The 16429-nt window shown below is 44.8% G+C and overlaps 1 protein-coding gene across 3 annotated transcripts in view; it reads left to right on the top strand.

Moving 5' to 3' along the window:
• Positions 1 to 16429, top strand: part of mtmr9 (myotubularin related protein 9) — a 77522-nt gene that overhangs the window by 39611 nt on the left and 21482 nt on the right. For all 3 annotated transcript variants that reach the window (XM_055911752.1, XM_055911751.1, XM_055911753.1), the window contains exons 9-10: positions 4252 to 4472; positions 15198 to 15349. In XM_055911752.1, coding sequence (XP_055767727.1) covers positions 4252 to 4472; positions 15198 to 15349 — 373 coding nt within the window. The remainder of the gene's footprint in view (positions 1 to 4251; positions 4473 to 15197; positions 15350 to 16429) is intronic.

Here is a 16429-nt window from a genome sequence, read left to right as displayed (position 1 = left end):
TTTTAATCGTTTTGTTCAAGCGTTCACACAACCCGTCTGTTTGAGGGTGGAATATGCTTGTACGTATCTGTTGAACCTGATACAACCGACACAAGTCCTTCATCAACCTCGACATGAATGGGGTTCCCTGATCAGTTAAGATCGTCTTGGGGAGGCCCACCCGAGAGAACATCATGAATAATTCCTTGGCAATTCCCTTTGACGACATGTTACGCAGGGGTATGGCCTCCGGGAACTTGGTAGCGTAATCTATGACCACTAGGATGTACTCGTGTCAGGTGTCCTCCTAGGACGTGGGAATGGGCTAACTGTAGAACTGTATCCCTGTATGGTCTAGGCACCATTAGTAATTCCTGGTTTCCCCCCCTTCGTCGTACGACCCAGTATAAGAGACCCCGCCTGATTGCATAGTAAGGAAGAGAGGGCTCACCTGATCCGTCGACGTTCCTCCCGTCGATCACCTTCACCTTCCTCATGGCCTCCCTTAGGTCTGGGACTCTATGCTGCGAGGTGCCGAACTGTCCCTTTAATTCCTGGGGCAGATCAACCTCGGTAGAGGGATGTGGAGGATGTTCCCCATTCCCCTCAGGGGTGACCGATGAGAACCCCTTCCAGGTTCCCTCCTCGGATGGAGCTTCAAATATATCCCTTAGCGTCTGGTTGCTCCTTCCTTCCTGTGTAGTGTATAACCCTTCACAGGTGTCTTCATCGGTGGTTTCCTGGAATATTTGTCGTAAACGTTGGGTTGCTATTTCTTCCTCTGCTGCAGAGGACGAGGACGTAGCTACGTCTCCTTGTAGGACTACTACCTCGGGCTTGGATTTTCTCTTCTTTCCTGTCCCCCTTCTTTCCATGCATAACGTCATCTGCCGAAGCTCCTTATATAGGGGACAGTCTCTCCCGATCAATAATGGTACCTTCAGCTGGGGCACTTTCCCTGCCCTGACTGTACACCTTCCTTTTGGAGTGAGAATCGGCAGATTCACAGTGGGGTAATAGTGGGTGTCTCCATGGATACAGGATACGGCTACTTTGTCTGGTAGCAGTGTTGCGGAGGTCACCAGCCGCTCCTCTACTAACGTAACCATACTTCCCGAGTCGAGAATGGCTACCACATCTTGTCCTTCGACTCGAACTGGAATCTCTGGGGCTAGGGCTATTTCTGCTAACCAACAGTGTTGATCCTGCCCTCTCAAACCGCGATGTGTGGGGGTGGGCAGTGATGACTCTGTGACCATGGGCTCGTCCTTGCTAGGACATTGTGGGGCATAATGGTCGGGAGACTGACATTTATAACACCGACCCTGCTGTGTGGGGGATGACTTCTCCCACCTCCGGAGGGGGTTTGGACGTTTCGGTGGCGGACGCGTCGGGGTGAGTTGTGGTATGGGATTGGAAGAATCCTTCCGATCCTCCTTGTCACTTTTTACTCCCCTGTAGACCGATATGTTTCCACCGCCGGGCTATGTCGTCGGCTGACAACGGGTTGGCTTGCCCCACAACCCTTTTTAAGTCACTGGGTAATTCCCTCAATATCTTGTCCACTACGAGAATCTCTATCACCTGACCTACTCCCTTTTCAGGTTCTAGCCACTGTTTCGTCAGTCGTATTAATGCAAAGATCTGGGCACGGACGGGTTGGTCAGCTGTATAGGTCCATTTATGGACTTTACGGCCCTATCTCTGGCAGTCAGCTGGTACCGGGATAGGATCTCGGTTTTTAGTCGCCCATATTTCTTAGCTTCGCGGGCATCCAGGTCAAAATAGGCTTCCTGAGCCACCCCGGTCAAAAGAGGGGCTAATGCGCTCGCCCATTCTGTGGGCGGCCACTCTTCCAAGGTGGCCGTCCTTTCGAAGGTCATGAGGATGGCCTCAATATCATCCTCCTTGGAGAGACGAGGTAAGATGGCATGAGCAGCCGCTCTTGGCTTAACTCTAGGTTCTTCTCGCCGGCTCAGCTGTTGTTGCAGGAGTTCTATGGTTGTATGCTGTGCCGCGATCAATTGTTGTAGTAGGGCGTTATCCATCGTTCTTGAATGGTTCCTCCGGGTCTACTGGAAGAATCTTGATTTACTCACTTATCCTTGTGTCACTCGTCCACCTAATGCCCACATTCTCCACCAATGTGAGCGGACCAAGTAATTGGGCGTCACTCAAAAGCAGGAAGGTGGAACAAATGAGTCAGGAGTAGGTTTTCTTGATTGAACATAGTTCTATATTGAGGGCATTTGGACAACACAAAAACTCCAACGTAATCAACAAAAATCTCTCAAAGGAAAAAGAAAGCATATCTTCTTCTCCAGATCAAAAACAGGAACACAATATGATTGTCTTTAAACTACAACAAAAAGTCAAGGCATTGTCACCGTCTTAATGGTTCTTCATAGATAGCTCCTCTGTCTCGGTGGCCATCTTCCAGAGATAGTCCCTTTTCTGCTGGTTCCATACTCTCTCTTATAGGGGAAGGAGAATATCTCATTAGTAGTGTCAGCTGTGCTTAATTGCCTCTGGTTACCTTGTCTCCCATGCCTTGTTGGGCTACCATCCGTGAGCCCAGCCTGCCCTCTGGTGGTCCTTCCACAGTATTTATGTTGAAGAGGGTGGGGCTCGTGCTGCATCCCTGTCTCACCCCACGGCCCTGTGGAAACAAATCTGTGTATTTGTTGTTTGTGTACATTGATTTTATAATATCGTAGGTTTTCTCCCAACACTGCTCTCCGTCAGTTTATACAGCAGGCCCTCATGCGAAATTGAGTCAAACGATTTTTTTTTTAAACAACAAAGTATGAAAAGACGTTGTTTTGGTTTTGTCGATATAGCCTTGGTCATATTAGGCAGTTTTAAGTTAATCAAATCCAATAGTTTTTTTTTGTGCATATTCTATTCAAAAGGGTGTGCAGGGTGTATATCTGGTCTGTCAAACGGTATTTTGGTAAGAAGCCAATTTGACATTTCCTCAGGACATTGTTTTCACTGGGGAAATTTGAGTCTGCTGAGGATTTTTTCAGAGATTGCTGTTGAAACCGTTTCCATGGTAAGTAATGGGGTCAAATGTGTCTCCGCTTCTGTGGGTTGGATCAGACCTTGTTTCCAAATATTGGGGAAGAAGTTCAGAACTGATGATAATGTTGAGTTTAAGAATAGCCTATTTTAATTTTTGGGCTGTATATTTAATTATTTAGTTTAGTAATACCATCAACACCACAGGCCTTTTTGGGGTTTGAGGGTTTGTATTTTGTCTAGCTCATCCAATGTAATTAGAGAATCCAGTGGGTTCTGGTGGTCTCTAATACCTGATTTAGAGAATCCAGTGGGTTCTGGTGGTCTCTAATAGCTGATTTAGAGAATCCAGTGGGTTCTGGTGGTCTCGAATAGCTGATTTAGAGAATCCAGTGGGGTCTGGTGGTCTCTAATAGCTGATTTAGAGAATCCAGTGGGTTCTGGTGGTCTCTAATAGCTGATTTTGAGAATCCAGTGGGTTCTGGTGGTCTCTAATAGCTGATTTAGAGAATCCAGTGGGTTCTGGTGGTCTCTAATAGCTGATTTTGAGAATCCAGTGGGGTCTGGTGGTCTCGAATAGCTGATTTAGAGAATCCAGTGGGGTCTGGTGGTCTCTAATAGCTGATTTAGAGAATCCAGTGGGTTCTGGTGGTCTCTAATAGCTGATTTTGAGAATCCAGTGGGTTCTGGTGGTCTCTAATAGCTGATTTAGAGAATCCAGTGGGTTCTGGTGGTCTCTAATAGCTGATTTTGAGAATCCAGTGGGGTCTGGTGGTCTCTAATACCTGATTTAGAGAATCCAGTGGGTTCTGGTGGTCTCTAATAGCTGATTTAGAGAATCCAGTGGGTTCTGGTGGTCTCTAATAGCTGATTTTGAGAATCCAGTGGGTTCTGGTGGTCTCTAATAGCTGATTTAGAGAATCCAGTGGGTTCTGGTGGTCTCTAATAGCTGATTTTGAGAATCCAGTGGGGTCTGGTGGTCTCTAATACCTGATTTAGAGAATCCAGTGGGTTCTGGTGGTCTCTAATACCTGATTTAGAGAATCCAGTGGGGTCTGGTGGTCTCTAATAGCTGATTTAGAGAATCCAGTGGGTTCTGGTGGTCTCTAATAGCTGATTTAGAGAATCCAGTGGGGTCTGGTGGTCTCTAATACCTGATTTAGAGAATCCAGTGGGGTCTGGTACTCTCTCTAATAGCTGATTCTAAGTTTAGTAATGTGTTTCTTTGTTATATCTCCCTCCTCCCTCTAGGCGGGCCATCCGTTCCAGCAGCGTTGTTCCCAGTCAGCCTACAGTAACAGTAAGCCTCGTTGTGAAGCCCCGGTGTTCCTGCTCTTCCTGGACTGTGTGTGGCAGATCCTCCGCCAGTTCCCCTGCTCCTTCCAGTTCTCGCAACACTTCCTGGTACTGCTCTTCGAACACGCCTACGCCTCGCAGTTCGGGACCTTCGTGGGCAACAGCGCCTCCGAGAGGTCTGTCAGAGAATTACATCCCGAGTGTCATACGTTATGTTTAGTTATGGATTTACGATGCCTTCAGAAAGTATTCGTACCCCTTGACTTATTCCACATTTTGTTGTGTTACAGCCTGAATTCAAAAATTCATTGCATATATTTTGTTTCTCACCCATCAATACACAATACCCCATAATGACATGACAATACCCCATAATGACATGACAATACCCCACAATGACAACACAATACCCCATAATGACATGACAATATCCCATAATGACATAACAATACCCCATAATGGCATGACAATACCCCACAATGACAACACAATACCCCATAATGACATGACAATACCCCACAATGACAACACAATACCCCATAATGACATGACAATATCCCATAATGACATAACAATACCCCATAATGACATGACAATATCCCATAATGACATGACAATACCCCATAATGACATGGCAATATCCCATAATGACATGACAATATCCCATAATGACATGACAATATCCCATAATGACATGACAATGTCCCATAATGACAAAGTGAAAACATGTTTTTAGAAATGTTAGAAAATGTATTAAATGAAATACAGAAATATCTAATTTACATAAGTATTCACACCCCTGAGTCAATACATGTTAGAATCACCTTTAGCCGATATTACAGCTGTGAGTCTTTCTGGGTAAGTCTCTAAGAGTGATTACAGCTGTGAGTCTTTCTGGGTAAGTCTCTAAGAGCTTTGTACACCTGGATTGTACAATATTTACACATTATTCTTTTAAAGAATTCTTCAAGCTCTGTCAAGTTGGTTGTTGATCGTTGCTGGACAACCATTTTCAAGTCTTGCCATAGATTTTCAAGCCAATTTAAGTCGAAACTGTAACTAGGCAACTCAGGAACGTTCAGTGTTGTCTTTGTTAGCAGCTCCAGTGTAGATTTTGTCGTGTGTTTTAGGTTATTGTCCTGCTGAAAGGTGAATTTGTCTTCTAGTGTCTGTTCGAAAGGAAACTGAACCAAGTTTTCCTCTAGGATTTTGCCTGTGCTTAGCTCTATTCCGTTTCTTTGACAAGCATATCCATAACATGATGTGGCCACCACCATGCTTGAAAATATGATGAGTGATACTCAGTGATGTGTTGGATTTGCCCCAAATATATCACTTTGTATTCAGGACATAAAGTTGCATTTTTTTGCAGATTTACTTTTGTCTCTTGTTGCAAATAGGATGCATTTTATACTGTAAAAGCTTCCTTCTTTCACTCTGTCATTTAGGTTAGTATTGTGGAGTAACTACAATGTTGTTGAGCCAGCCTCAGTTTTCTCCTATCACAGCCATTAAACTCTGGAACTGTTTTAAAGTCCCCATTGGCCTCATGGCCCTGAAGGGTTTCCTTCCTCTCCGGCAACTGAGTTAGGAAGGACGCCTTTATCTTTGTAGTGACTGGGTGTATTGATACACCATCCAAAGTGAAATTAATAACTTCACAAAGGGATATTCAATGTCTGCTTCTTATGTGTACCCATCTACCAATAGGTGCCCTTTGAGAGGCATTGGAAAACCTTGTGGTTGAATCTGTGTTTGAAATTCACTGCTCGCCTGAGGGACCTTACAGATAATTGTATGTTGTATATTTTATTTTACCTTTATTTAACTAGACAAGTCAGTTAAGAACTTATTCTTATTTACAATGACGGCCTAGGAACAAGTGGGTTAACTGCCTTGTTCAGGGGCAGAACGACAGATGTGTCAGCTCGGGGATTCGATCTTGCGACCTTTCGGTTACTAGTCCAAAGCTCTAACCACTAGGCTACCTGCCACCCCTGTGCCTCCCACGCAGGTATGTGTGGGGTACAGACATGAGATTAGTCATTCAAAAATGATGTTAAACACTATTATTGCACACAGAGTGAGTCCATGCAACTTATTATGTGACTTGTTAAGCACATGTTGACTCCTGAACGTATTTACGTTTGCCATAACAAAGGGGTTGAATTCTTATTGACTCGAGACATTTCAGTTTATATTTTTTTATGAATTTTTCTAAAAAAAAACATCATTCCACTTTGACATTATAGGGTGTGTGTGTGTGTGTGTGTGTGTGTGTGTGTGTGTGTGTGTGTGTGTGTGTGTGTGTGTGTGTGTGTGTGTGTGTGTGTGTGTGTGTGGAGAGGGTGTGTGTGTGTGTGTGTGGAGAGGGTGTGTGTGGAGAGGGTGTGTGTGTGTGTGTGTGTGTGTGTGTGTGTGTGTGTGTGTGTAGGCCAGTGACACAAAAAAAATCTAAATTTAATCCATTTTAAATTCAAGCTGTAACACAACAAATTGTAGAAGAAGTCAAGGGGTGTGAATACTTTCTGAAGGCTCTGTATCTCTATCTACATGTCGTCCATGATATTCCCTTTATGGTGCTGTACTTTTGACCAGGGCTCGTACAGTACATGGCCACTTCTGCTGTTTCCCTTGACTTTTTTAAACCTGTGACCTAGTCAGCCAGTCACACACAGGTCAGCCAGTCACACACAGGTCAGCCAGTCACACACAGGTCAGCGTGACCTCAGACCAGGTCAGCCAGTCACACGCAGGTCAGCGTGACCTCAGACCAGGTCAGCCAGTCACACGCAGGTCAGCGTGACCTCAGACCAGGTCAGCCAGTCACACGCAGGTCAGCGTGACCTCAGACCAGGTCAGCCAGTCACACGCAGGTCAGCCAGTCACACGCAGGTCAGCGTTACCTCAGACCAGGTCAGCCAGTCACACACAGGTCAGCGTTACCTCAGACCAGGTCAGCCAGTCACACACAGGTCAGCGTTACCTCAGACCAGGTCAGCCAGTCACACACAGGTCAGCGTTACCTCAGACCAGGTCAGCCAGTCACACACAGGTCAGCGTTACCTCAGACCAGGTCAGCCAGTCACACACAGGTCAGCGTGACCTCAGACCAGGTCAGCCAGTCACACGCAGGTCAGCGTGACCTCAGACCAGGTCAGCCAGTCACACACAGGTCAGCGTTACCTCAGACCAGGTCAGCCAGTCACACGCAGGTCAGCGTGACCTCAGACCAGGTCAGCCAGAAAGATAGTGTGTTCTACAGTGGAGAATCTATGTTCACTGGAAGGGACTGGGGATACAAAAGTTACTGCTCAAGTTACCCCAATAAGTCTGACATTAATATTGCTTTGTAGAGCCACTAAGTCTGACATTAATATTGCTTTGAAGAGCCTCTGAACATGCCGATTTGGCACGTTGCTCATTAAAAAACAACTAGATTTCAGTGTTGTAGGGGTGTATCCTGACCGATTCCGGTTAATGATGTGTCCCCCCCATGAAACACTGCCTATTTCACTTCCTCAAAATCCCCAGAATGAATCTAAGATAACTAAGATAATTAATGTTGGTATTTTTTTCCCCGAATATATAAAATTGCCCAACTAAAACACCATACTAAGGTGTTTAGTTGCAGCAAATGTACATTGTCAAATCAAAAACAAAATGTATTCTATTTACACTTTGTAGTCAGTTTTTGACGTTAGAATAACTTTCCTGACTCATATCATTGCCACATAGGCAATTTTCCAAGGTTTGTTGCTTTGTAAAGGCAGTCCCTCTAAGGTAGTGTGAATCCTAAATGGAAACCTATTCCCTTTATAGTGCAAATGCCCTCCTTTTGACCAGGGTACGATGTAGGGAATAGGGTCCCATAGGGTTCTGGTCTAAAGTAGTGCACTATAATAGGGAATAGGGTGGTTATGGGTCCTGGTCTAAAGTAGTGCACTATATAGGGAATAGGGTGCCATTTGGGACATAGACTTGTCACTCAGGGCTGCTCCAGCAGACAAGGCCCACTTACCCCTCTTAGTTACTTGGTTCTTATATATGTGTGTGTGTGTGTGTGTGTGTACTTTTGAAAGACTGGAAGGGTTACATTTGGAACAGATAGCTCCTAGCTGGTCTTATATTAAGTCTCAACTAAAACTCATAATGAATCATGTGGAAATTGACCAAGTTGAGGTGACTAACAGCTTGGAGTAACCCTGGAATGTAAACTGTCATGGTCAAAACATATTGATACAACAGTAGCTAAGATGGGGAGAAGTCTGTCCATAATAAAGCGCTGTTCTGCCTTCTTAACAACACTATCAACAAGGCAGGTCCTACAGGCCCTAGTTTCTACCTTCTTAACAACAGGTCCTACCGGCCCTAGTTTCTACCTTCTTAACAACACTATCAACAAGGCAGGTCCTACAGGCCCTAGTTTCTACCTTCTTAACAACACTGTCAACAAGACAGGTCCTACCGGCCCTAGTTTCTACCTTCTTAACAACACTATCAACAAGGCAGGTCCTACAGGCCCTAGTTTCTACCTTCTTAACAACACTATCAACAAGGCAGGTCCTACAGGCCCTAGTTTCTACCTTCTTAACAACACTATCAACAAGGCAGGTCCTACCGGCCCTAGTTTCTACCTTCTTAACCACTATCAACAAGGCAGGTCCTACAGGCCCTAGTTTCTACCTTCTTAACAACACTATCGACAAGGAAGGTCCTACAGGCCCTCGTTTCTACCTTCTTAACAACACTATCAACAAGGCAGGTCCTACAGGCCCTAGTTTCTACCTTCTTAACAACACTATCAACAAGGCAGGTCCTACAGGCCCTAGTTTCTACCTTCTTAACAACACTATCAACAAGGCAGGTCCTACAGGCCCTAGTTTCTACCTTCTTAACAACACTATCAACAAGGCAGGTCCTACAGGCCCTAGTTTCTACCTTCTTAACAACACTATCAACAAGGCAGGTCCTACAGGCCCTAGTTTCTACCTTCTTAACAGCACTATCAACAAGGCAGGTCCTACAGGCCCTAGTTTCTACCTTCTTAACAACACTATCAACAAGGCAGGTCCCACAGGCCCTAGTTTCTACCTTCTTAACAACACTATCAACAAGGCAGGCCCTACAGGCCCTAGTTTCTACCTTCTTAACAACACTATCAACAAGGCAGGTCCCACAGGCCCTAGTTTCTACCTTCTTAACAACACTATCAACAAGGCAGGCCCTACAGGCCCTAGTTTCTACCTTCTTAACAACACTATCAACAAGGCAGGTCCCACAGGCCCTAGTTTCTACCTTCTTAACAACACTATCAACAAGGCAGGTCCTACAGGCCCTAGTTTCTACCTTCTTAACAGCACTATCAACAAGGCAGGTCCTACAGGCCCTAGTTTCTACCTTCTTAACAACACTATCAACAAGGCAGGTCCCACAGGCCCTAGTTTCTACCTTCTTAACAACACTATCAACAAGGCAGGTCCTACAGGCCCTAGTTTCTACCTTCTTAACAGCACTATCAACAAGGCAGGTCCTACAGGCCCTAGTTTCTACCTTCTTAACAGCACTATCAACAAGGCAGGTCCTACAGGCCCTAGTTTCTACCTTCTTAACAACACTATCAACAAGGCAGGTCCTACAGGCCCTAGTTTCTACCTTCTTAACAACACTATCAACAAGGCAGGTCCCACAGGCCCTAGTTTCTACCTTCTTAACAACACTATCAACAAGGCAGGTCCTACAGGCCCTAGTTTCTACCTTCTTAACAACACTATCAACAAGGCAGGTCCCACAGGCCCTAGTTTCTACCTTCTTAACAACACTATCAACAAGGCAGGTCCTACAGGCCCTAGTTTCTACCTTCTTAACAGCACTATCAACAAGGCAGGTCCTACAGGCCCTGGTTTTGTCACACCTGGACTACTGTTCAGTCGTGTGGTCAGGTGCCACAAAAAAGGACTCAGGAAAAATTGCAATTGGCCCAGAACAGGGCAGCACGGCCGGCCCTTGGATGTACACAGAGAGCTAATATTAATAATATGCATGTCAATCTCTCCTGGCTCCAAGTGGAGGAGAGATTGACTTCATCCCTACTTTTATTTATGAGAGGTATTGACATGTTGAATACACCGAGCTGTCTGTCAAAACTACTGACACACAGCTCAGACACCCATGCATACCCCACAAGACATGCCACAAGAGGTCTCTTCACAGTCCCCAAGTCCAGAACAGACTATGGGAGGTGCACAGTACTACATAGAGCCATGACTACATGGAACTCTATTCCACAGTACTACATAGAGCCACGACTACATGGAACTCTATTCCACAGTACTACATAGAGCCATGACTACATGGAACTCTATTCCACAGTACTACATAGAGCCATGACTACATGGAACTCTATTCCACATTACTACATAGAGCCATGACTACATGGAACTCTATTCCACATTACTACATAGAGCCATGACTACATGGAACTCTATTCCACATTACTACATAGAGCCATGACTACATGGAACTCTATTCCACAGTACTACATAGATCCATGGCCACATGGAACTCTATTCTACATCAGGTAACTGAGAATCAGATTTATAAAACAGATAAAAATACACCTTATGGAACAGCGGGGACTGTGAAGCAACACAAACATAGGCACACGCACACACGATAACATACGCACTATACATACACATGGATTTAGTACTGTAGATATGTGGTAGTGGTGGAGTAGGGGCCTGAGGGCACACAGTGTGTTGTGAATGTATTGTAGGGTTAAAAATAAGTATATAAACTGCCTTAATTTTGCTGGACCCCAGGAAGAGTAGCTGCTGCCTTGGCAGGAACTAATGGGGATCCATAATAAACCCCAGGAAGAGTAGCTGCTGCCTTGGCAGGAACTAATGGGGATCCATAATAAATCCCAGGAAGAGTAGCTGCTGCCTTGACAGGAACTAATGGGAATCCATAATAAACCCCAGGAAGAGTAGCTGCTGCCTTGACAGGAACTAATGGGGATACATAATAAACCCCAGGAAGAGTAGCTGCTGCCTTGGCAGGAACTAATGGGGATACATAATAAAACCCAGGAAGAGTACCTGTTGCCTTGGCAGGAACTAATGTCGATCCATAATAAACCCCAGGGAGAGTAGCTGCTGCCTTGGCAGGAATTAATGGGGATCCATAATAAACCCCAGGAAGAGAGTAGCTGCTGCCTTGGCAGGAATTAATGGGGATCCATAATAAACCCCAGGAAGAGTAGCTGCTGCCTTGGCAGGAACTAATGGGGATCCATAATAAACCCCAGGAAGAGTAGCTGCTGCCTTTGCAGGAACTAATGGGGATCCATAATAAACCCCAGGAAGAGTAGCTGCTGCCTTGGCAGGAATTAATGGGGATCCATAATAAACCCCAGGAAGAGTACCTGTTGCCTTGGCAGGAACTAATGTCGATCCATAATAAACCCCAGGGAGAGTAGCTGCTGCCTTGGCAGGAACTAATGGGGATCCATAATAAACCCCAGGAAGAGAGTAGCTGCTGCCTTGGCAGGAATTAATGGGGATCCATAATAAACCCCAGGAAGAGTTGCTGCTGCCTTGGCAGGAACTAATGGGGATCCATAATAAACCCCAGGAAGAGTAGCTGCTGCCTCGGCAGGAACTAATGGGGATCCATAATAAACCCCAGGAAGAGTTGCTGCTGCCTTGGTAGGAACTAATGGGGATCCATAATAAACCCCAGGAAGAGTAGCTCCATAATAAATACAGATTTTCACGCATGTGAGAAATCTGGAAATGAGCATTAGCTGAAGTCTGGGTTTGCTAATGTAACAGAGTCAGATTCGTGACCTCACTTCCCAGCTTGAAAAGTCTCCACTCGCACTATTGAAACTCCTAGGTTTTTGGTAACCTAGTTGGCTAAGTGGGTGGTTACATGTGTTTTGCAGAGGTCCCGGGGTCTAGCCTCGGTGTGAGCGGGAGGAAGTGGTTCGGCTGATCAAGCACAGCTGTACTGGTATGGGAAACGTGTGTTAACATTGCCAAAGCAAGTGAAATAGATAAACAATAGTAAAATAAACACAACAAAATGTACAGTAAACATTACACTCTCAAAATGTCATATGTCTGTATACAGTGTTGTAATGATGTGGAAATAGTTAAAAGTACAAAAGGGAAGTTTAAGGCTATGTGCATAAATATGGGTTGCAGCTCGGTTTCCACCTCATTTTGTGGGCAGTGAGCACATAGTCTGTCTTCTCTTGAGAGCCATGTCTGCCTACGGCGGCCTTTCTCAATAGCAAGGCTATGCTCACTGAGTCTGTACATAGTCAAAGCTTTCCTTAAGTTTGGGTCAGTCACTGTGTACTCTCTGTTTACGGCCAAATAGCATTCTAGTTTGCTCTGTAATTTATATTGTTGTTTTCTCATGATTTGGTTGGCTTTAATTGTGTTGCTGTCCTGGGGCTCTGTGGGGTCTGTTTGTGTTTGTGAACAGAGCCCCAGGACCAGCTTGCTTAGGCGACTCTTCTTCAGGTTCATGTCTCTGTAGGTGATGGCTTTGTTATGTTGCTTTGTAGAATTTAACAGCTCCTTTCTGTATTTTGATAATTAGCAGGTATCCGGATGCATTATTTGTTGTTTTGCATTGTACACAGAGTATATTTGTGCAGAGTTTCAATTTGGTGTTTGTCCCATTTTGTGAATTATTGGTTGGTGAGCGGACCCCAGACCTCACAACCATAAAGGGCAATGGGTTCTATAACTGATTCAAGTATTTTTGTATTTTAAGCCAGATCCTAATTGTTATGTCAAATTTTATGTTCCTTTTGATGGCATAGAAGGCCCTTCTTGCCTTGTCTCTCAGATCGTTCAAAGCTTTGTGGAAGTTACCTGTGGCGCTGATGTTTAGGCCGAGGTATGTATAGTTTTTTGTGTGCTCTAGGGCAACGGTGTCTAGATGGAATTTGTATTTGTGGTCCTGGTGACTGGACCTTTTTTGGAACACCATTATTTTGGTCTTACTGAGATTTACTGTCAGGGCCCAGGTCTGACAGAATCTGTGCAGAAGATCTAGGTGCTGCTGTAGGCCCTCCTTGGTTTGGAACAGAAGCACCAGATCATCAGAAAACATTAGTAGGGTGAGGCCGGGTGCTGCAGACTGTTCTAGTGCCCTCGCCAATTCGTTGATATATATGTTGAAGAGGGTGGGGCTTAATCTGCATCCCTGTCTCACCCCCCAGCCCTGTGGAAAGAAATGTATGTTTGTGTACATGGATTTTATAATGTTGTATGTTTTTCAACACCACTTTCCATCAATTTGTATAACAGACCCTCATGCCAAAGTCAAAAGTTTTTTTGAAATCAACAAGACATGAGAAGACTTGGCCTTTGGTTTGTTTGTCAATTAGAGTGTGCAGGGTGAATATGTGGTCTGTCTAACGGTAATTTGGTATGACGCCAATTTGACATTTGCTCAGTACATTTCACTGAGGAAATGTACGAGTCTGCAGTTAATGACAGTGCAGAGGATTTTCCCAAAGTTGCTGTTGACGCATATCCCACAGTAATTATTGGGGTTAAATTTGTTTTGTCTTTTGTGGATTGGAGTGATCAGTCCTTGGTTCCAAATATTCAGGAAAATACCAGACCTAAGGATGATGTCAGAGTTTAAGTATAGCCAATTGGAATTTGTATTTTATATATTTATAATTTTGCATACCATCAACACCACAGTCCTTTTTGGGTTGGAGGGTTTGTATTTTGTCCTGCAGTTTATTCAATGTAGTTGGAGAATCCAGTGCATTCTGGTAGTCTTTAATAGTTGACTCTAAGATTTGTATTTGATCATGTTTATGTTTTTGCTCTTCTTTGTTATAGAGCCAAAAATATTGGATAAGTGGTTTATCCATACATCTCCATTTGGATAGATAACTCTTCATGTTGTTTGTTTAGAGTTTTCCAAATTGTTAGTCTGTGGATTCTTCAATTCTGTTTTCTGTTTTCTGGTGTGCTCCCCCTTTTTCCGTACTGTATTTCTGTATTGTTTTAGTGATTCACCATAGTGAGTTTCTCAATTTCTTTCTTAGGTTCTTGCGTTCTTCATCAAACCATTTGTCATTGTTGTTCATTTTCTTTGTCGGCTTGACATTTTTAGATTTGATGGAGGGAAGCTGAGCGTTTAAATATCATTTAGGTTTAGATTTTCTATTGTCAAGTTTACACCTTCGCTGTTACAGTGAAACACTTTGTCCAGGAAGCTTCCACACTTCTTTCCTTCCATCTATAGTGTTTCTTAATATTTTTCAGTTCCTTTGGCATTGATGCCTCATGATTGAGTTTTGCTCTGTTCAAGTAGACTGTGATTTTGCTGTGGTCTGATAGGGGTGGCAGTGGGCTGGCTGTGAACGCTCTGAGAGACTCTGGGTTGAGGTCGGTGATAGAGTAGTCTACAGTGCTACTGCCAAGAGATGAGCTATAGGTGTACCTACCATATGAGTCCCCTCGAAGCCTACCATTGACTATGACCATGCTGAGCATGCGACTGCTGCAGGAGTTGTGACCTGTTTTTGTTGGTTATGTTGTCGTAGTTGTGCCTAGGGGGGCATATGGGTGGGGGGTGGGGGGGGGGGGGGGATTGCTGTCACCTCCAGGTAGTTGTTTGTCCCCCTGTGTGCTGAGGGTGTCAGGTTCTTGTCCAGTTCCGGCATTTAGGTCGCCACAGGCTAGTATATGTCTTTGACCCATGAAAATTATAAATGTTTCCCTCCCGGATGGGGAAGCTGTGGGGATTCTAGTGATGGGATATAGGGGATTCTAGTGATGGGATATAGGTAGCACACAGGAGGACATTGTTCTCTGTTGAGATAATTTTCTTTTGAATCTCTCTCCTCTCCCCAGGTCTAAGTTGAACCTGTCTCAGAAGACAGTCTCTCTGTGGTCGTGGGTGAACCGGCCCCAGGAGGTGGAGAGGCTGTCTAACCCGCTCTACGAGGCCAACTGTCTGGTTATATGGCCCTCCGTAGCCCCTCAGAGCCTGCTACTATGGGAAGGTAAGAACCTGGCTCCTGACCCCTGACCCCTGACCCCAAATGTTCTGCCTACTCCCAGGTCGGCGGTCTGTTTTGGGTGATTCACGAGTAGAATGGGTTTATGGGAGCTCGACACTCATTCTGACGCACGAATAGCAACATCTAAAATTCCAAACCACATTTTTGTGTTGCAATTTCCCCAAAATATCTCTTGTTGTGCAACATTGTGACCAGAAGGGCTTTCAAAACAAAAAGTGTCTGTTTATTCTTCCCTCCCTTTTCTTAGTTTCTTGTTCACCTCTCAGTATGACCTCTTCAACTTCCTCTCTCTTCTGCTCTTCCTCTCTCTTAGTATTTGTATTTATTATAGATCCCCATTAATTCCTGCCAAGGCACAGCTACTCTTCCTGGGGTTTATTATGGATCCCCATTAATTCCTGCCAAGGCAGCAGCTACTCTCCCTGGGGTTTATTATGGATCCCCATTAGTTCCTGCCAAGGCAGCAGTTACTCTTCCTGGGGTTTATTATGGATCCCCATTAGTTCCTGCCAAGGCAGCAGTTACTCTTCCTGGGGTTTATTATTACATTTCACATTATTAAACCTTTTATTTAACGAGGCAAGTCAGTTAAGAACAAATTCTTATTTACAATGACGTCCTACCGGGGAACAGTGGGTTAACTGCCTTGTTCAGGGGTAGAATGACAGATTTTTACCTTGTCAGCTCAGGGATTCAATCTTGCAACCTTTCGGTTACTAGTCCAAAGCTCTAACCACTAGGCTACCTACCGTTCCCTCAGGACACTACTCTACCACCACATATCTACAACACAAAATCCATGGGTGTTTCTCAATATGCATTCTGTCGTGCTCCACAGTCTCATGCTCCGAGTGCATTCTCCGACAACGTTCTCTTGAATACATTCTTGTGAGGACGAGAGTGTAGAGAACACATAGAACAATCCATTTGAGCAGCACTCCCCCCTACTGTATTACCTCACGCTGAGCACCACTCCCCCTACTGTATTACCTCACGCTGAGCAGCACTCCCCCCTACTGTATTACCTCACGCTGAGCACCACTCCCCCTACTGTATTACCTC

The sequence above is a fragment of the Salvelinus fontinalis genome, unplaced genomic scaffold (genome assembly GCF_029448725.1).
Source record: "Salvelinus fontinalis isolate EN_2023a unplaced genomic scaffold, ASM2944872v1 scaffold_0089, whole genome shotgun sequence".
NCBI classification, from domain to species: domain Eukaryota; kingdom Metazoa; phylum Chordata; class Actinopteri; order Salmoniformes; family Salmonidae; genus Salvelinus; species Salvelinus fontinalis.
The sequence above is the reverse complement of the archived record's forward strand: the minus strand, read 5'-3'. Positions and strand labels throughout refer to the sequence as shown.